This window comes from Eretmochelys imbricata, chromosome 3 (assembly GCF_965152235.1).
Source record: "Eretmochelys imbricata isolate rEreImb1 chromosome 3, rEreImb1.hap1, whole genome shotgun sequence".
Taxonomy (NCBI): Eukaryota; Metazoa; Chordata; order Testudines; family Cheloniidae; genus Eretmochelys; species Eretmochelys imbricata.
In genome coordinates, this window is record NC_135574.1 from 144,987,365 (window position 1) to 145,009,983 (window position 22,619).

General features: G+C 39.9%; 1 protein-coding gene across 1 annotated transcript in view; it reads left to right on the forward strand.

Annotated features, from left to right (window-relative positions):
- The window catches only part of FEZ2 (fasciculation and elongation protein zeta 2), a 60,391-nt gene that overhangs the window by 30,599 nt on the left and 7,173 nt on the right, over positions 1-22,619 (forward strand). Inside the window, exons 6-7 of the mRNA XM_077813533.1 lie at positions 6,740-6,815; positions 11,831-11,896. Of these exons, the coding sequence (XP_077669659.1) occupies positions 6,740-6,815; positions 11,831-11,896 (142 nt within the window). The remainder of the gene's footprint in view (positions 1-6,739; positions 6,816-11,830; positions 11,897-22,619) is intronic.

The following is a 22,619-nucleotide window of genomic DNA, read 5'->3' on the forward strand; positions in this document are numbered from 1 at the left end:
CCATATTTCTTCAATGCATATTGTATTAGCTGTATACGAATCCACTGTGTGAAGGGTAGAGTGTAAAAAAGAAGGTTCGACACTCAGGTCATTGCTTCCCTAGAAATCTAAACTATATTAGTGTCCTGAAGACAAGGGTAACCCTGTTTGTGTCTGAAGCATTGTTGACTAAATGTCCCAAAATACATCAGAAATCAGTCTGTGATCATTTATGTAGGAGGAGTGGGTCAGGTTATCTCTGTCAGGGTCTAAATGATGAGGACCTGGGCAATGCCCCATAAGATATGCTTAGCTGCCTTTACCTGGGAGAAAAGGAGATGAAAATGGCACAAGTTCAGCAAACTGAAAATAGTCCCTCACAAGTGATTCTTAGGTCTGGACTTACAAAGTAAATCTAAGAGAAGTCTGTTTGCCACACACAATTGCCAGTTTTTTTGCAAAATGGTAGTGTGCAGATAACAGAAGCAATGCACAAATTCTCTCTCCTTTGATGAAGAACTCGCATGGTCCTTTTATTCCACTTTGTAAAGTAGTAATGGTTCTAACCAAGTACAGGAGTCACCAAAGTTTCAAGGATATTTTTCAGAGCTTCCTTTTTGGGTGAGACAGCATGCTCCAAGCTGGGGGTGGCAGTAGCCAGTCCTATTAGACTGAGGTTCTTGCCTCCTTTGATCACCTGGAACTAGAGCATCTTTCTCAATTTGGAATCTTTGTCCCCAGCAGGTTGGCTCTTGATGATGGAGAATGTTTTGATGTCTCACTTTCTCCTTGTCACTCTGAAGGAATTTAGGAAAATGATTCTTGATTAATATGCACAAGGCACATGTTGATCCTTCCCTCTCTTGTCTGCATGCACTTAACTGATCAATTTCCACACTTCTGAATCTGGTTTACAGACATATTTGCTTAGTTTTTGTGGATACTGTTTGTTTTTTGTTAATAGAATTTAGGTCAGGGTGGATTGATTTAAATCAGTGATTTTAATCTTGATTTAAAGAGGCATACAGGAAACCTTGATTTAAATAATCTAATCTTGTGCTGCATTAGTACTTTTTAGTTATTTTCCTCAAAGATACATCTTCATTGGTTGGTAACCATTAAAACATGTTGATTTGCAACTAAATATAGCCTTTACACTAAATTTGGTACTTTTTGCAAACCAGGTGGATTCACTTTATCTATACACTGAAGCAGTTATATAGCTTAACATACATTTATTTAAATTCTTAATTTCATATTTTTATGTTAGACAATGTAGTGATGCATTTACTGTTTACAAGTTGGTTGGTTTTTTGGTTTTTTTGAACTCGTGATTTGTGTTGATCTGCATTTGAATGGAAATTGGAATTCATTAAAAAATGCACAAAAACAGGATTTTAAAACTGTTAGAATTACTTTAAATAAGGTCGATACCTAAGAAAAAAGTTTTATTAAAACATGTTTTGCATTTGAAACTGACTGACTTATTAAACAAAGTAAGTATTATCTTTGGTTAGTTAATTGAACTGATTGTTTCTGGTCACCGTGATTTTAGAACTAGTAGATATCTACCTCTCTCACCTCATTCTTATTCATAGAATGGAAGAGAAAAACACGTTTTCCTGCTTTTTTCCAGTCTCGTTCAGTTTCTCAGCTTTGAATAAATTAATGAACTGCCCTTCTTGAAAAAACTGAAATTAAGGAAATGTTCTCTCTGCCCCTACAGAAGAGGTTACCGCTGTCAAAACTCTGGTTCCAGGTGCTTTGCCATTGACTTCCTTCAATTAAGTGGTTTGACTTTCTTTAAAACTTTGGAATGAACACACATTAAAAGAATAATAATAGTTAAGTGTAGGTCAGAATATCAGTTGTCATAATTTCAAAATTAATTTTAAATGTTTATTTTTAAACATAAAAATTTATTTAAATTTAAAATCCATTTTTTAAAATCATAAATTTTTATCCTCATGGAGTTAGACCAATTTCTTCTTCACTCCTGGTTACCTGATTTATGAGGATCTTATATATGAAAATCTACGGTCTTTGGAACAACTGTGATTTTTACTGAGCTGATGAGTCCTTTTATTGAACCACTAGATGTCTCTAAGCTTAGGTTTCTAATACGGAAAATTTTATTCTTGATAGCACATTAATCCATCAGTATTACTTTTATTGTTCCAGAACTTTTATTCTCATAGCACAGACTCTTCTTCACAAATTAGTTAAGGCTTAAGTAGATACCTCTTCAAACTTGAGCTGACAAAAGCCTGTAGATCTGTTTTGGAGTTAATAGTTGAATCATAGAAAATAGAGATGGAAAAGACCAGTTAGACTGTATAAAATTACATGCAGGAGATGGAATTAAATGTGTAAACTCCTATTCTCTCTTTGATCATCTGCATCTGTCCAGGCACGTGGACTGTAGTTCTTCCCAACCTGTGGCTTCATTGCTCCAGGTCCTGAGCTAGCTTTGATCTAGCTAGCTCAGGTATGTTTATGTGAGCTACAATCACAACCCGTGATTGCAGTGTAAACATACCATAAGACTTTTGATTGTCATACCCTCCTATATAAGGGTTAGGCCACCTTTCAGCCTTCAGTTGTTTCTGTCTCCAGCAGATAGAGAACATAGTCCCGACCAACACCCACCTCTTCCGACTCCCCTTCCCCGTTCCTTTTGTACTGCAGAACATTTAGTTTGTGAAACTCCGAAGTAGAGGGGAGAAGGGAGGGTAGTGGAGCACCCATAGAGGGCGCGTCTCTATGAACCACAATTACTACACACGGTGAGTAACCCTCTCCTCTTCTTCGAGTGATGTCCATATGTGTGCTCCACTTTAGATGACTTCAGAGCAGTGCCCTCCTATGGAAGGAAGGGGCTTCAGAGTTGAAGTCATGGCAGATGATAATACAATGAGTCCCAAGTAGTGCATCCGAAGTTGCATACTGTTCTACTGCATAATGTGTAAATGTATGGGCAGAAGCCCAGGTTGCTGCTCTTCAGTTGTCTGTAATGGGAACTTTGTTCAAAAATGCTGTTCGAGTCGATATTGCTCTGGTGGAATGTGTGCAAATCCCCGTAGGGGGTTGCAGGTTATGTTGGTGATAACACAGCTTGATGAAATCCATTTGGATATGGCTTCTCCTTTTGATCATTCAATGATTGAAACAAGTAATTTCTGAGAACCCAAGAATGGATGCTGCCTTGTCGGGGTTAGTGAAAAGGGCAGCATAGACTGTGGAATGAGGCGCGGCTCTCAAGGATTTCCTTGACAGAAAAAATGAGGTACCTCTTTGAATAGAATCTTTGTGACCTTAAGCCTGTCCCTACAATCTTCAATTTATGCAGCATATGTTTCCCAGGGACAGTGAACTGGTCACAGAAGCTTAGCAGATCTCCAAAGGCCAAAGATAAAAACTGTGAAGTGGCCAAGACTCTCCCATTTCTGGTCACCACTGTCTTCAATGTGAGTTCACATGTGACATGAGTCTGCTACTTCATTGAGACTGCCATGGCTCCAGGAGAGAGGCCCTGTAGCTAAAACAGTGGCTAGTGTTTGTTTTCTTTCTTCCAGAGCCAGGCTAACAGACATGCCTTTTAAAGGCCAGTTTCCTTTCAGTAAGACTTGGAGAAAGTCAACAGTCCTTGGCTGCTTCAAAGAGCAAAGTCCTATCCCAGGAGATGCCAAGCTGAACCTTGAATTCATGTTCAAACAGGAGTGGATGCTGGGAGACTAGAAACTATAATCCAGTAAAAAGGAGGCATAACCATTTAGAGAAGCAGTTGGCCTTAACAATGTACAGCCTTTCATTGACAAAGGAGGAAGTAACAATTATCAGAGGAGTTCATTCAAATTTTAACCAGTCAGCCTGAAGTTTCTAGAGTCTGGACATAAAGTCCCAACATTGGGGGAAAGTTGAGGAACTGTTTCCATATCTGGGCCTAAATAACATCAAAGGGGTCCTGGACAATACTATATGGATATGCAGTCAATTCAGTATGAGATCTATTCTACTACAACAACTCCGTTCTACTACACAGTGCCACATTGGCCCAGCAAAAAGGCAACTGAGGTATCCTAAACAATTTCCTAAAAATACAGCCCATTCCCCTGGTCCTGAAAGATCAGAAGGACATTGGGATCTATTTCACTGTCCAAAAAACAAGGAGACTGTGTCCAGTTCTTGACTTGAAATGTGTCTATCCTTCCTCGGTATCTCATGTTTGTAGGATGAGAGTCTCTAAAATATTTTATTCAAGATGTGAAGACAAGCAAATTCTTATGCTCCCTGGATCTCAAGGTTGTATACCTACCTACATGTGCCTATCCTGCAGTCTATAAAGAAGTATCTGTGACTTACTGTCCTGGACCAATGCTACCAGTCCAAACCCTCCCTTGCAGTCCCAAGAAGAAAGGATATTCTTTTAATCACTTGATTAATCACACTGTTAAACAATAATAGAATACCATTTATTTAAATATTTGTGGATGTTTTCTACATTTTCAAATATATTGATTTCAATTTTAACACAGAATACAAAGTGTACAGTGCTCACTTTATATTTATTTTTGATTACAAATATTTGTACTGTGAAAAACAAAAGAAATAGTATTTTTCAATTCACCTAATACAAGTACTGTTGTGCAATCTCTTTATCATGAAAGTTGAACTTACAAATGTAGAATGATGTACAAAACTAGCTGCATTCAAAAATAAAACAATGTAAAACTTTAGAGTCTACAAGTCCACTCAGTCCTATTTCTTGTTCAGCCAATCGCTCAGACAAACAAGTTTGTTTAAATTTGCAGGAAATAATGCTGCCCACTTCTTCTTCACAATGTCACCTGAAAGTGAGAACACCGTTCCAGAGGATGTGTGTCCGTGCTGATGATGGGTTCTGCTCGATAACAATCCAAAGCAGTGCGGACCGACAATGTTCATTTTCATCATCTGAGTCAGGTGCCACCAGCAGAAGGTTGATTTTCATTTTTGGTGGTTCGGATTCTGTAGTTTCGGCATTGGAATGTTGATCTTTTAAGACTTCTGAAAGCATGCTCCACACCTCATTCCTCTCAGATTTGGAAGGCACTTCAGATTCTTAAACCTTTGTTCGAGAGCTGTAGCTATCTTTAGAAATCTCACATTGGTACCTTCTTTGTGTTTTGTGACATCTGCAGTGAAAGTATTCTTAAAATGAACAGCATGTGCTGAGTCGTCATCCGGGACTACTAGAACATGAAACATATGATAGAATGTGAGTAAAAAAGAGCTGGAGACATACAGTTCTCCCTCAAGGAGTTCAGTCTCACATTTAATTAACACATTTTTTTAACAAGCATCATCAGCATGGAAGCAAGACCTCTGGAATGGTGGCCAAAGCATGAAGGGGCATACAAATGTTCGCGTATCTGGCATGTAAATTCCTTGCAGTGCTGGCTACAAAAGTCCCATGTGAATGCCTAGTCTCACTTTTTGGTGACATTGTAAACAAGAAGTGGGCAGCATTATCTCCCGTAAATGAAAACAAAGTTGTTTGTCTTAGCGATTGGCTGAACGAGAAGTAGGACTGAGTGGACTAGTAGGCTCTAAAGTTTTTTGCATTGTTTTGTTTCTGAGTGCAGCTATGTAACAAAAAAGAAATCTATGTTTGTAAGTTGCTCTTTCATAATAAAGAGATTGCACTACAATACTTGTATGAGTAGAATTGAAAAATACGATTTCTTTTATCGTTTTTACAGTGCAAATATTTGTAATAAAAAATATACAAAGGAATCAATGTACACTTTTTGTATTCTGTGTTGTAATTGAAATCAATATATTTGAAAATGTAGAAAAACATCCAAAATATTTAATAAATTTCAATTCTTGTTTAATTTAATTCTTGTTTAACCATGCAATTAATTGCAATTAATTTTTTTGATTTAATCCCGTGAGTTAACTGTGATTAATCGACAGCCCTAATTTAAACGTTGTGTTCTCCCCTTGGGGTGTCTGGATCCTGGTTTTCACAAGGAAGTATTGTTTTGTGTTGTCTGTACTGCCTTGTGCTTTACGTGATTAAACATAAAGAGCATAAAGTCAGTAGATTGAACAAAGTGTTTGTGTTGACTGCTTCAAACTATTGTGTGCCCCTGAGGGACTTAAACTATAAACCAGAAGTTTCACACCTTTGGAGTTGAGTTCTGGCTGAGGGGGTATGTTTAAATACTGGGCAGTCTGAAGTGTCCAGAGGGGCTAGGTAGCTGGACAGTGGGTTCTGACACTCGGAGGGCAGTGACAGATAGAAGGTCTGCACCCTGAGCATGTGCATAGGAACCCTGAGATTGGGACAGTGGCTAGACTTAGTTCAGACTACAGGAACTTAAAGCACCCTTGGGATCTGGGGCACTGAGGCCTGAATTCCCCTCACCGTAGTGTTAGTGGGTGGCCAGGAAGGGACTCTCAGTAGGATCCATGGCATGGGATACAAGGAACTTGTTAGAGTAAGGAACTTTAAATGATACACAGTTATTTTCTTAAATGTTTAATACACCTTCATGTTTGTGTTTTTTTATGTAATTTATGGCAAAATTCAAAACTGACATTTGTGACAGAGGTAGATCTAGGATAATTGAAATAGAAACTTGTTTCTTGCAAAATATCTGATCTTATTAAATAACATCTTGTAATTCTACAAAATAAATAAGATTTTTTTAGTTCAAGCAGGGTAAATTATAAGCAAAGTAATTGCTGAATAATCATGTTTTTCACTCGACAGTACTTAACAACAGTCATTCCTTATGAGAAGAAAAGTGGACCACCCGGTGTTGAAGATCTACAAACATTAACCAAAAGTGAGTAAATATTTAAAACTCTCCTGCTGATCTCATGTCCCATACCTAGTATTGCCAAAAACAAGTGTTCAAAAATCATGAGTCAGACCCTCCAAAATCATATTACTATTTTTAAGCCATAATAAATTTTGGGTGGTTCTTGTTTGTCTTCTGGTTTTTGAGCCTCTAGAATGCACTCGGATCATGTTTTCAGGCTGGTCTCTGAAACCCTGAGGGCTAGAAACTTTTTATTTTAACTAAAAGCTGATATTCTCATGTAATGACTGGACTTCAGGAGCAGGAGCTGTAAGAAAAATACCAAATATCATGAATGTTGGCAACACTGCTTCCCCGCTCCCTCAAAATATGCTATGTGTACTAATGGGTTTATCAGCAAATTCATGTTGAGTTGAGACAACCATTTATGTAGTGACGTTAGAACTTTTGAGAATGAGAGTACATGGGGGAGCTATTTAATTATAGTTGTCAAACAACTGCTGTTAAGAGAGTTTCAAATCTACTTTTCTTGGCCTAATTTTTCATGTGAGAGTTACTTTGGTGTGTCCAAATTAGGACACCCTAAAGGGATCTGATTTTCACAATGTCTAAAGTGCCCACCCTCTTAAAAGCAAGTCCTTTTAGGGTGTCTGAATTTGAGTACCCAGAATTACTAAACACTTCTGAAAATGTAAGATCTTATGTGCATTTCTGCTGACAGGAGACTTATAAAATTTTTAAGTAATAGAACATTTAAACAAAAGGAACTTAGATACACATTCTTTTCCTGCAGTATGCTCCCTTGGCTAGTACTTAAGTTTTGTGTTTCAACTAGCACTTCCTCACAGTTAACTTCATTTTCTGTTTAACCGTGTAATGAGATCATAATCCTTTACTAATGACTAAAGCATAGTTCAAAATGTCAATATTCCAGTATTAGTCAAGGGGGGAAAAGCCAAAAGTCTCAGCAAAATAACTTTTTTTTTTTTTTTGGTTAACAACAAAAACATTTATACAAATGTTTATTGTAAAGAGTTAAGTGTTTTCTGCGGACTGGTTGAAACCTGATTGTGTTACTCAGGCTTGGTCTACACTACAGAGTTAGGTTGAGGTAAGGCAGCTTATATCTAATTACAGGTATGTCAGTGTAAGCACTACAGCCTTGCTCCTGCTGATGTAAGTGCCCTACTACACCAGCATAACTCCATTTCTGAGAAAGGAATAGGACTTATTTTGGTGTAACTAAGGTAATACAGTGTCCATACAGACAGTTTTCAGAGTAGCAGCCGTGTTAGTCTGTATTCGCAAAAAGAAAAGGAGTAGTCCTTTTCTTTTTGCATATAGACAGTGTTACTTATATCTGCTGTTGGCTGTCATTCTTGTCAATTTCATGGCTCCTTGCTGGAGCCGTGAAATTGACAAGAAAGCCAGGCTGACACAGGGTGGGTGGTGGGACTCCAGCTTGAGACGGCTGCCTCCTGGGCTCCCCCTTCCCAGTTGTGCTGTGCCTGCCCTGCTCGGAGTTCAGCTCCCCCATGGCTCCCCACTCCCAGCCCAGCTGCTGCCCAGGCTCCTCACTCAGAGTTGGGCTGTGCCTGCCCGGCTCCCTGCAGGGAGCCCTGGTACTGCACGGAGGCTCCCCACTGCCCGGAGCCTGGCTGCACTCCCAGGCTCTTGGCTCCCTGCTCCTTGCCGCAGCCAGGGTCCCAGCAGGGAGCTCTGTGCCTGAAGTCCTCGAGCCTCCCAGGGCAGCCAGGCTCCAGGTGCCAGGGAGCCATGTGCCCAGTGTGGGGAGAGCGGGAGAGTGGCCGGGCTCCTGATGGTGGGGAGCTACATGTGGAGCTGAGAGCCCAGATTCTTAGCCTCCCACACTGCCCCTCTTAAATCGGTGAAAGCGCTCCTGATGAGGGGACACACCACCAACAAAAGGAGGATAGTGTGGGCATTAACCACCGCAGTAATTACTGTGATGGTTGTAAGTCGACCTAACATAGGTTGATGTACATTTCTAGTGTAGACATGCCCTCAGTAGCAGATTTCTTGGCTTACTTCTCCTGGCTTATGCAGTTGTGAGGCAAATATTGAACAGGTTATTTAAAGCTACGAACACTGAATATTTTATTTCAACATAAAGATAAATATAGTATTTTGGAATAGTCATATGGTATTCAGATTCTTACATGAGCGTTCTGGAGTTTATCAAATGCTGCTTGTCGCTAAATGCTGTGCTTCTGATTCTTTCATTCCTCTCGTGTTGCGAACACTTACAGAGGGATATACATCTCAACATTCTTTAGTTGAATATGGAACAACAGACAAGCATAAGTAATCCAGGGCAGTTAACAGAGGTTTTTCCTATAGTTAACAGTCCACTGCTCCAGGGACCAGCAATGGAAATATCTATTCTGTGTTATAAGCCTCACAGCTGCCTATTTCAAAACATAAAACAAGCATTGCATGTACAAGTAGAATCTTCTCATTAATGGTTTGATCTCTTTCGGATCCAACTCTAAATGCTTGCAAAAAAGTTCTTCAGTTGGCAAGTTAACTAAATTGGTTCCTTTTGCCAGTGGATTGTTTAGTCTACTGTGGTTGATGGTAGTTGTCCGGCTTCTCAGTGTTATTTTCTTTTCAAATACTATTTTTTTTAGAATTCATTTCTCAATAATTATTGGTTATCATAATCGACAGCTAACACTGTGAGCCAGCTTATATAGAATGAAATTTTTGCACAACCTGAGTGAGAAAGCACTTTGCATTCGTCAAACCATGTGAATGTTCCCAAGAGATCTGAAACATTTTCAGAAATAAATGTAGCATCCTCTTGGATGGTAGGAGCTGCAAAAGTTTTTCTAACGTTTTTAGTACTTAAGTAGTACGATGCTTATTCAGTCTGCATAAATTAAATCCTTGTAGGTATGAATTTCTTTCACATTCCAAGAGTTCCTTCTTGTAATAACCGCCACCGGCTGTAAAACACTAAGTGAAATCCTGATTGCTGAAATAGTTCTTATATATGAGTTGACTTTCAGTATTACTAAACTAAACGTGGGATCTTCACAGTAGTGTTTTGCTTTCTAATATTGTTAAGGGATTAGCTAAAACTGTTGAAATTAATCTGTCAGACTATTTAACTTTTCACTGAATATTTTGAGTAACTGGAAACCACAAAGACGGCATTTGAACTCCAATATATTTAAGTACCTTATTAAAAAAATTAATAAATTAAAATGTCTTAGTTTTAGCCAGTATTCTGCTATGTCAGGCTTTGCCATATGGGAGGCTCTGAAAGCTGGGAGTTTGTCTTTATATATGCAAAGAAAAGGTCAGAATATTTAATATAAGAAATTAAAGTGTAATACGTGTTACTCTGAAACACACAGACCCCATAGCAAACAGGGAGTTTCCGACGCAATTCATGGTGTTGGTTTGTAAACTTTGGATCAGGAAATTTTTCAACGGGACAAAGGGTAGTTAGGCACCTAACTTCCATTGATATTAACTGCTGTTTGTGTCATTGAAAGTTTCTTCCCAATCTTTACTATGGAATTTGAAATTGTAGGCATTCTTTTTTTTACTTTCTTTCACCTTCTTGGTTATCTCTCTCTACCTTTTTACCCTAACCTATAGTGTGATTCTTACAACTGTTCACCCTTTCTCCTTCTTCAGATCAAAAACTTGTGGCTTCATCTTAGTGTTTTTTTTAACTAAATGTTTTGAAGACTTGCCCTTTTTTGGGCAAGAGGAGTGTTCACAGCCACAACTACAGATTCTTTATTCCAGCTGAACATCTTGTCCATATGCAAATTGAATGTTTACCCTCTGCAGAAAACTTGTCTCAAAATTGTCCATACTTGGTTATAAGATTTGTCTTATAAATGGCATTGTTAATAAATAATTCTGTCAAAGTCCGTTCCAAATGCAGTCAGGTGTTTGGTATCCTCCCTGGGCCATGGTTGTTGCGTTCATTGTTTCCAAATACACATTTTCATTGGTGTATTGTGTGTTTCAGTGGAAAGGAGTCTGTTGTTCTCCTGCATTACCACTGTTTGAGTGGAGACCCAGTGGAAAAATCAGTTGACGGAACTTTCTCTTCCTTCCTGATGGCTCCAACCCTAATAAGTTATTAGCTGGGATAGTTCAATTTTAGCATGTGCCCCTACAGGGATCTTTTCATGTCTAGACTGTCAGAGAGGAGAACCACCACATTCTAGGAATGTCAGTATGCTCTCTTATCTTCTCCTTGTTTCCCAAATGCTTAATTGCTGTGAGTGGAGTCTCAGATTCTTCCCCAGTAGATGGGGAAAGGTGAAGGGGGAGTGTAATGGCACAGTTATTTCTCTGTAGCCATATCTGAGGGTGAAATAATACAGAATAATACATAATCTGGTGAAATTTACAGAACTTCTGTAGCTTCACAACAGACGGTAAATTTGGCCTACTAAAACGCAGTGCTAGGGGGGAATAACATGAAAAAATACTGAAACATTAAAGGATTTATAATTTCAATATCCTGTTAGAAAGTTTTTCCTCATTGTAAAGATCCTGTTTTAAAACTCCAAAACAATATTGACAGCTGCTAAGTGAAATGAGAAATGTTGATACCATGTTTTAGTGTTTTCTTTACTGTTTATATTGATTTTTATAATAAAAGTGCATTGAAATACATGACAAACGAAAACACCGAAGTCTGATATGATCAATCATGTTAAAGAAAAAAAACTTGAAAAATTCAGTGTGGTTTTAAGAGAGTCTTATTATATGGTACTCTTTGACCGAATTCCCCAGCTCTTATGTGCATACAATATAGATTTGAGTTAGAATTATGCATATGAAAGGGGTGTGGAGCAGTCCCCATGTGTCTGCCATTCATTTTTTCAGTATTCCAATTACATATTTTCTAATTGATATGGATGTAATATCTAGATGAGTAGTTAAAGTATCTTCAGTGTGGTTGTTCGAGTAACATCTTTAATTTAAGACTAATTTTCTGAATTATTGCTTTTTCTCATCCACCCTTCCTCTCCCATACTCTTCAGTCCTTTATGCTATGAAAGAGGACAGCGAGAAAGTGCCAAGCTTATTAACAGACTACATTTTAAAGGGTGAGTATGCCTGTTAGTATGCATTAGCTGGGATCTTTTATTTTAAGTTAATATGAGGTATATTAAATATATGTTTTAAAATGCTGTTCTTGTGGCATTCATGAATTAATAGGTCTGTGTTATCTTCTAATTAAGCTAGGCTTTAATTTTATTTTATGTGCCCAGAAGACCCTAAGCATGTCACACCATAAATAAAACATTGTGAGGGTAATTTTTTTTGTGATGGTCTAAAATACATTACAAGATTGCCATAGGACGTCATAGTATCAAAACTAAATAATTTAAGGTCTAGTATACAAAGTAAAATATGAATAGTTCAAAATGTATTTATTAGATAGATTTTTCTGAAACAATGAACTACTTAAATAATCTGGAAATAATGCACATTGCTGATACAGGGCTTGTAGACTTCTATAAATTCGAAATTTTCCTTCTGGTCACTAGTAAATATAAGAACAGCCATACTGGGTCAGACCAATGAGCCATCTAGCCCAGTATCCTATCTCGTGACAGTGGCCAATGCCAGGTGCTTCAGAGGGAATGAACAGAACAGGTAATCATCAAGTGATCCATCCCCTGTTGCCCATTCCCAGCTTCTGGCAAACAGAAAGGCTAGGGACACTTCAAAGCATGGTTTTGTATCCCTGCCTATTCTGGCTAATCGCCATTGTTTGACCTATCTTCCAGGAACAATGTCCTTGGATATTTTTCTTTATTCTGTCAGTTTCCATTTAAAATTAAAAGGTTTGAATGTACCTACCGGAGATTTTCCAGTGCTATACATTGTCTGATTTTCAGTGTGTCAGGCAATGGGGATCATCTTTGACCTTGAAAAACAGTTCCACAATCTAATAGAGCTTATCATAAGGATTCTAAACATTCCACCTGAAATTGCATTCTTAGTTCATTCCATCACTACTGGTTATTTCATCTTAAATCATCTCTCTCCCTTAGTTATCACACTCCACTTTATTTTTGAGCTAAACTATACAATGCATGTTTAGTGTAGTTAATCTCTCTCCCTAAATTAATCCCTTTGTTACTTATTTTGGTCTTTTCTCTTAAACTCCCTCCAATTTGTCTGCATCTCTGTGTTATTAAGATGCCCAGAACAGAACGTGGTAGTTCAGGCACAGTCTTGCTTCCCTCTCTCACTTAGGCACATGCAAATACTTGTGCTTACTTTTAAGCATGTACATAAGAGTAGTCCCATTTACTTCAATGCTTAAAGTTAAGCATAGGCATAAGTTTTTATAAGATCTAGACCATAGTGTGTAACTAGAATTGTTGTATCCCTGCTCCAGGATGTGATGCCTCTTTGTATGCGGTCCAAAATTGCATTACCATTGTTTGTTGCCAGATCAGACACTGCACATTCATCTCTGACTTGCTGTCCTTGGTTTTTAGTGTTACTGTTTTCCAAGTATCTGTTTTCAAATAATATATCACTTGATTTATTCACTTCATTCCTAGTCGGTTGTATTTTTCTAAACTGATTCTTCTATTTCCTGCTCATAATTTTGATTGCTCTGACCTCACAAGTATTTACAAATCCTCCCAGTTTACAGTTGTCAATAAATTTACTCAATATGCTGACTTTATTTCAATTTAAATAAAAATAAAAGATGGCTATGAAATGTGCAAGGCCCCCAACACATAATTTAATATTACAACAAAGCCCAGCAGTATTAAAATAATCATTATAACAAGAACACTGCCAGCCACCTACAAACACTCTTTCCCCATCTTTTTTGTTCTGTCTTCTCCAAAAATCCAGTCAAACAGATGACTTTTGCAGGATGTTTAACTGGTTGAATTCAGTCTGCGTTTGATTTCCTGTCTTCTTAAAATAAAACCAGGCAGGAGTTTTTATCAAATGCATAACATTTTGACTTCACAATCTTTCTAGAATTTCTCTGTCTTGTCTGAATTCTCTAGCTTTGCTTTATCTCATATAGAGTAAATAGCAGAAGCTGCTTTTTTGTCTAGAACTTCTAATTAAGTTTTTTCTCATGTGACAGGTAAAACAATTAAGCTGAAAAAATTCTAGTGATACTACTGGAGTTATTTTTCAACTTAGTAACCCTGCATTGAAAGAAATAAATTACTTAGTAATTGTATTTCTTAGGAGAAGAAAATAATTTATCTATTTTGAAAGAAGTTCGGATGTTTAAAATGTCATAATTTTTAGTAATTAAATACTAATCAGAATGGGCACATTTTACACACACGTTCTGCTAATCTGAGTCATGACTGATCAGTTAACTCACCCACAGGGCCATCAAAGCGGCTGATGACTCTGATTTTTGGTATCTTCACTCATCCCCTTATATAATCCTGGAAAGTGCATCACAGTCCCAGTTGAAACTCTTCCAATGCTTCAAACCCTAAATGACCATAAACATATAAAAACTGTGTACAAGAAGGGGGAAAATTCCAGATTAGAACATCTTCTGTTAAATTTAAATGGCCTGTTCCCGTACGCAACCACTCTTCCAGTCTGGACTCATAACTGATGGGGAATAGCAAGCGGTCCACTCAGAATGAGTGGAAGGGATCAGGGCAGAACGAAGAAAACAGTTCATTACAGGTGAACAGTGAGGATGAGCTCTCAGTGGTTTTGTTACCAGCCCTGTATTGCATATTTACATGCGGATCAATACTAGAAAACTGTGTCAGACTTCCTCATAAAAATGTGGAATTCATTCTCCTAATCAAATAGAGGAGCTGTTTTCCAAATTGGATCTTAAAAATTGGTATTTACATGGAAGTAGATTCAAAATACAGAGTACTTTTACAGCAGAACAAGGACTGTAGCAATTTAAAGTAATATCTAAATGGTTTGATGAGGATACTACATGATGTGCCTAACTCAGCCTGTTAGTTATAGCTGGATGACATCCTGAGACATGCTAAAATTGTTTAGATAGGAATTGTTAAGTTTACAAATGATCTGTTTTAAATTCAGCATACCAATTCAAAATTGAATCCAAAGACATTTTAGCTGTTTTTTGTAAAGCACTTTCAGATCTAGAGATAGATATTGTACTATATTATTATGAACTTCTGTGATAATCTCGATAGGCAATAAAAGCAGGCTTCTACCACCATTCAGGGACTGCTCATTGGTAGCTGCCAGTACCATTCAAGTAGAAGCAGCCAATATAAGTAGGCTTCAATGATGCAAACCCCCTCCCCTGCAAAATCTGCTATTGTGCTGGAAAGAGAATAAATTTCCTGAGTTAAGGAATAGTTCAAAGCATGCTCACTATTTGGGAGACTTCAAGGAAGCATTTCTACCTCTGTTATTCTTGAAGCATGAACAGTTGGCATTGACAGGCTTTGTAGGCACCTATGTTGATGTCACCTAAACCTCAGTGTAACCTCAGAGTTAGAGACTATTCCTCCTCTGCATCAAGCTTCAATGCCAACAAGCGGTAAGATATTCTGTAGCTGTTCCTGGAGCAATACATTATCTCTCCATTGCTCTGCCACCAAGACCTTCTGATGCATGATGACTCCACAGTTGGTGTCAGTGGTCTCGTGCTCCATTGGGCTTCATTTGAGGACTAAAGGGTATATTTATACCGCAGTCAGCGGTGTGATTGCAGCATGTTAGACATACCTGAGCTAGGTTCAGTCTTGCTAGCTTGGTACCAACAGTGAAGCTGCAACAGAATGAGCTAGCCAACTGGAGTACAAGTCTGCCAGGGAGCCCAGCTGTGTACTTGGGTGGTTCGTCCATGTAGCTATGGCTTCACTGCTGGTGGTTTTCAAGCTGTCTTGGGTATGTCTGTATGAGCTGCAATCACACCTCCAAGTGCAATACAGTAACTCCTCACTTGGTCGTCCCAGTTAACGTTGTTACGTTGCTGATCAGTTAGGGAATATCATAGAATAGCAGGGTTGGAAGGGACCCCTGAAGGTCATCTAGTCCAACCCCCTGCTCGAAGCAGGACCAATTCCCAGTTAAATCATCCCAGCCAGGACTTTGTCAAGCCTGACCTTAAAAACCTCTAAGGAAGGAGATTCTACCACCTCCCTAGGTAACGCATTCCAGTGTTTCACCACCCTCTTAGTGAAAAAGTTTTTCCTAATATCCAATCTAAACCTCCCCCACTGCAACTTGAGACCATTACTCCTCATTCTGTCATCTGCTACCATTGAGAACAGTCTAGAGCCATCCTCTTTGGAACCCCCTTTCAGGTAGTTGAAAGCAGCTATCAAATCCCCCTCATTCTTCTCTTCTGCAGGGTAAACAATCCCAGCTCCCTCAGCCTCTCCTCATAAGTCATGTGTTCTAGACCCCTAATCATTTTTGTTGCCCTTCGCTGGACTCTCTCCAATTTATCCACATCCTTCTTGTAGTGTGGGGCCCAAAACTGGACACAGTACTCCAGATGAGGCCTCACCAATGTCGAATAGAGGGGAACGATCACGTCCCTCGATCTGCTCGCTATGCCCCTACTTATACATCCCAAAATGCCATTGGCCTTCTTGGCAACAAGGGCACACTGCTGACTCATATCCAGCTTCTCGTCCACTGTCACCCCTAGGTCCTTTTCCGCAGAACTGCTGTCTAGCCATTCAGTCCCTATTCTGTAGCGGTGCATTGGATTCTTCCATCCTAAGTGCAGGACCCTGCACTTATCCTTATTGAACCTCATCAGATTTCTTTTGGCCCAATCCTCTAATTTGTCTAGGTCCTTCTGTATCCTATCCCTCCCCTCCAGCATATCTACCACTCCTCCCAGTTTAGTATCATCCGCAAATTTGCTGAGAGTGCAATCCACACCATCCTCCAGATCATTTATGAAGATATTGAACAAAACCGGCCCCAGGACCGACCCTTGGGGCACTCCACTTGATACCGGCTGCCAACTAGACATGGAGCCATTGATCACTACCCGTTGAGCCCGACAATCTAGCCAGCTTTCTACCCACCTTATAGTGCATTCATCCAGCCCATACTTCCTTAACTTGCTGACAAGGATACTGTGGGAGACCGTGTCAAAAGCTTTGCTAAAGTCAAGAAACAATACATCCACTGCTTTCCCTTCATCCACAGAACCAGTAATCTCATCATAAAAGGCGATTAGATTAGTCAGGCATGACCTTCCCTTGGTGAATCCATGCTGGCTGTTCCTGATCACTTTCCTCTCATGCAAGTGCTTCAGGATTGATTCTTTGAGGACCTGCTCCATGATTTTTCCAGGGACTGAGGTGAGGCTGACTGGCCTGTAGTTCCCAGGATCCTCCTTCTTCCCTTTTTTAAAGATTGGCACTACATTAGCCTTTTTCCAGTCATCCGGGACTTCCCCGGTTTGCCACGAGTTTTCAAAGATAATGGCCAATGGCTCTGCAATCACAGCCGCCAATTCCTTCAGCACTCTCGGATGCAACTCGTCCAGCCCCATGGACTTGTGCACGTCCAGCTTTTCTAAATAGTCCCTAACCACCTCTATCTCCACAGAGGGCTGGCCATCTCTTCCCCATTTTGTGATGCCCAGCGCAGCAGTCTGGGAGCTGACCTTGTTAGTGAAGACAGAGGCAAAAAAAGCATTGAGTACATTAGCTTTTTCCACATCCTCTGTCACTAGGTTGCCTCCCTCATTCAGTAAGGGGCCCACACTTTCCTTGGCTTTCTTCTTGTTGCCAACATACCTGAAGAAACCCTTCTTGTTACTCTTGACATCTCTTGCTAGCTGCAGCTCCAGGTGCGATTTGGCCCTCCTGATATTATTCCTACATGCCCGAGCAATATTTTTATACTCTTCCCTGGTCATATGTCCAACCTTACACTTCTTGTAAGCTTCTTTTTTATGTTTAAGATCCGCTAGGATTTCACCATTAAGCCAAGCTGGTCGCCTGCCATATTTACTATTCTTTCGACTCATTGGGATGGTTTGTCCCTGTAACCTCAACAGGGATTCCTTGAAATACAGCCAGCTCTCCTGGACTCCTTTCCCCTTCAAGTTAGTCCCCCAGGGGATCCTGGCCATCCGTTCCCTGAGGGTGTCGAAGTCTGCTTTCCTGAAGTCCAGGGTCCGTATCCTGCTGCTTACCTTTCTTCCCTGCGTCAGGATCCTGAACTCAACCAACTCATGGTCACTGCCTCCCAGATTCCCATCCACTTTTGCTTCCCCTACTAATTCTACCCGGTTTGTGAGCAGCAGGTCAAGAAAAGCGCCCCCCCCCTAGTTGGCTCCTCTAGCACTTGCACCAGGAAATTGTCCCCTACGCTTTCCAAAAACTTCCTGGATTGTCTATGCACCGCTGTATTGCTCTCCCAGCAGATATCAGGAAAATTAAAGTCACCCGTGAGAATCAGGGCATGCGATCTAGTAGCTTCCGTGAGCTGCCGGAAGAAAGCCTCATCTACCTCATCCCCCTGGTCCAGTGGTCTATAGCAGACTCCCACCACTACATCACTCTTGTTGCACACACTTCTAAACTTAATCCAGAGACACTCAGGTTTTTCTACAGTTTCATACCGGAGCTCTGAGCAGTCATACTGCTCCCTTACATACAGTGCTACTCCCCCACCTTTTCTGCCCTGCCTGTCCTTCCTGAACAGTTTATAACCATCCATGACAGTACTCCAGTCATGTGAGTTATCCCACCAAGTCTCTGTTATTCCAATCACATCATAGTTCCTGGACATCACCAGGACCTCCAGTTTAAAGAGTATATGCTGGTTTAAAGTTGTGCAATGCCCCCTTATAATGTTGTTTGGCAGTCACCTGCTTTGAAGGAAGAGCAGACTGTTGCAGCTAGCTGGTGGGGGCTTGGAACCAGGGTGGACCAGCAGCTCCCCTATCAGCACCCCGCTCCCCTAAGTTCCCTGTGCGGCAGCCATCCAGCAGGCTTTCAATTGCCGGTAGTTCAGTTGTCCCTCCCCACACTGCTATGTGCTGCTCCTGCCCTCTGCCTTGGAGCTGCTCCCAGGAGCCTCCCTCTTCCTGTGCGGGGGGGATGGAGTGAAGGAGGGGACTAATGTCAGGGTGTCCCCTTCCCCCCTGCTCCTGCCCCCCGCTTACCCCTTCTCCATGTAGAGCAGGGTTGCGACATGACAGGGCTCAGGACTGAGAGAGCTTGCTGGCTGCAGCTACTGTCTCAACTTCCTGATATACTTAAAAAGGCAGTGTACTTAAAGAGGTAATGCGCATCTCTCTCTCCCACACACAGGGTGTGTGTGTCTGTCTGCCATGCTGTCTCCCTCCCTGCATTCATGCTGTCTTGTAGAGTGTGAGGCTACACTAACAACAATGTGTTAACCCTTGAGGGCTCAGTTGAATGCTCGTTCATCATTTAGCAGTAAGGCATTCACTGGGAAATATCCCACACTCTTCCATCCTCTAACTTCACCACCTCAACCAAGCTTCACAATCATCATTGCTGTGTACAGTATTAAATTGTTTAAAACTTATAGTGTGTGTGTGTATGTATATATAATATAGTGTTTTGTTTGGTGAAAAAAATTTTCCTGGAACCTAACCCCCCCCCCATTTATATTAATTCTTATGGGGAAATTGGATTCGCTTAATATCGTTTTGCTTAAAGTCACATTTTTCAGGAACATAAATACAACATTAAGCAAGGAGTTACTATATAAACATACCCAAAATGTTCTCAGACATTAGTCTATCTGGCATGTAGACGGTTCTTTCAAAGGATTATTAATGGAGGATTAGATCTTTTTAAACAATCTGTTCAGGCAGGCTTTGATGTTGCAGTGCCTTGGAGCCATTTGCTGCTATCATTAACCATTCTTGTATAAGAATTCCAACTTCATCCCTGAATTCAGGGTAAAATGTTTTACCTGCTTTTTTGAAGGTAGTCTCTCTTCATTGGAAATGTTGAGGATTTCTTTATCAAGATCAAGACCAGAACAACAGTGAGGATTTTGGGGCAGCATGCCACTTTCTAGAAGTATAGATGTGTGTTTAGTGATAACTGACCTGATTTCCTATAATTGGTTCTAGTCTTAGCTATTTTGATAAATACAAGACAGATTACTTGTTGTTAAGGTTGAGTCAAGAAATGAAATACAGAAAAAAATAAGTGTTAATTGCATCATGAAAGTATTGAAGTGTGTTAAAATCAAATGACTTTTTTGTTTTGCTAGGGACCTATATTTTCCCTAAAAGAGTGGGCAGGGCTGTTATGGGATAATGGCACGTTGTGCAGCTCTGTGTGAAGTCTTGATAATACTGAATCTTGTCAATATAATTAGCTGACTCCTGAATACTGTTTCTCAAGCAGAAAAATAGTTCTCTACTAAAAGTCCTTATTAAGTGGCTATCATCTTCAGTGAACCCTTGTATCCAGGCACAATTTGCACTCTTGATAAAAAGCAGAGAAGGGAATACTTAAAAAATATGAAAGTATTCAGGCCCGCACATCTGGCCGATATGCATATTAAAGGGAATTAGATAACATGAGAAAGCTCTGACAGTTATTGTTGAGCAGTTGTTTAGAACTAAGGATTGGAGGAGAAAATAAAATATAACAATTTTAGCAATGCCATTTTCAGTTCCTCATGGTATAATGGAACAAACATGGAGAGAGAGGTGTTCATCTATAGGTAAATGGAATACTGAGCAACAAACGGCATACGTTTTGTAAAGAACAGATCTTGCCAAATGTCATTGCTTTTTTGGTAGAATCAAAAAATTAGTTGAGGTAAACAGAGAGAGATTCGCTGGATTTCATTAAAGCATTTTTATACGAAGTGTCAAGTTCTCTCAAATATGGTTGAGTACTGACATGTTGATTATCAACTTTGTGGAGGACTAAACACAGGTAATAATTACTGCATTGAGTTGGGATGTGTGGTAGGGTTTTGTTGAACTTATTGTATTGTTTGGTCTTCAATAGCTTCATCACTGGTATGGTTGAGTGTGTAGAACAACATGCTAATGAATTGGGAAAGACAGCTTAGTCTACTGCCTGTGGCACTGCGCAAGGACTTGGGCAATCTGATTTCTGTTGCCAGCTCTGCCGCTGATCTTCTGTGTGACCTAGGGCCAGGTCACTTCTCTTTTCTATGCCTTTGTTTCTCTTTTCCCCCTTTGCCTGTCTTGTCTAAATAAAATGAGGTCTTCAGGGCAGGTACTCTATCTGCTTGTGTATGTGTACAGCACTTAGTACAATAGGACCTGATTTTGGATAGGATCTCTAGGCACTATAATGCTACAAATGATAAATAAGAAATTTGAAGTTGGTACTAAATTAGGTGTTGAGAACTAATAAAGCAGAAAGGCTAAAAACGGTATGAAATAGAGGGAGGAATTAATAAATTGAGCTCTAACTGGTAAAAATGCCAGGTAACACATCTAAGTGAGTGAATGGGAAGATCCTCAAAGGTACCAATGCCAAAAGAGACCTAGAACAAATTGGATGTGAATGTGTAATGAAGTAAAATAGCTAAAAAGGCCAGCCAACTTGGGGCCGTTTCCACTGAGGCATCACATTATGCAGGGGGGGAAGGGATGATTTAGTGGATCTCTGTGTTTGGTATAAAAATACTTTGCATTGTGTTTGCCATTCAAAAAAGTCTTTAAAACTGATGTTAAAAATAAACTTACTTTAAAAATATGACTTCAGCTCATCCTCATAGCCAAGACCCTTCATTCCAGTGATCAATTATGTAGTTCTTCTTCGAATCCTCTCTAAAATGTGTACCTCTTCAGAGGCAAGTTACCCAAAACTAGACCCACAGTTCCAGACAGGGTCTTTTCATGGTATTGCACAATGGAATAATTCCCTTGTTTTGTTCATACTATTTTTGATGCCGTCTAAAATCCTTTTGTTCTTCTTTGTCACAATTCACCATTGTTTCCATCCTTATGTAGTTGGTAATGAAAGGGGCTTAGTGATTTATATTTAGTACATTGTAATTCATTATTCAGCAAGATATGGGTCAGTGTATGCTTTTTAGATTGGAAATACTTACTAACGTGAAATTCAGTCAGACATTGTCTAGGCTGCATTCCAGATGTGTTTAAATCTTTCTGAATATGATTGAGAGACAAGGTGGATGAAGTAATTTATTATTTTGGACCATTTTCTATTGGTGAAAGAGATATGCTTTCAAGCTTACACAGAGCTGCTCTTCAGGTCTGGGACAGATACTCTTAAGTATATCTGCCCTGCAGTAGACACCTGCAGCTGGGCCATGCCAGCTGACTAAGGCTTGTGGGTCTCAAGCTAAGGGGCTGTTTAATTGTGGCGTAGAAGTCCAGGCTTGGACTGGACCCCAGGTTCTAAGATCCTGTGAGATGGGAGGATCCCAGAGTTTGGGCTGCAGCCTGGGCCCACACATCTGTACCATAGTTAAATAGGCCTTTAGCCCTAGCCCTGCAAACCCAAGTCGGCTGGCATGGCCAGGCATGGTTGTCTAATTGCAATGTAGACATACCCAAAGTGTCACAGCTAAATACAAAGTGGAACACATTGTTTAGCATACGTAGTTAACACATATGGTAAGAGAAGTGATGAAGTGGCCAGTTAACACCCCTGCAATCATAAAGCAAAAAAGGTGGTTTTAATGGGTTACAGATTGTTCTAACAAGCCATAAATACTATGTCTTTATTAAGTCCATGATTTTCAGTGTGTAGCAAAGTTATGAATATAAGCTCCCAGGCTTGTTGTTTGAAGGTGGTGTGCAGGTGTTGTCGTTTGAAGGTGGTGTGCAGGTGTTGTGAATATGTTTGGCAC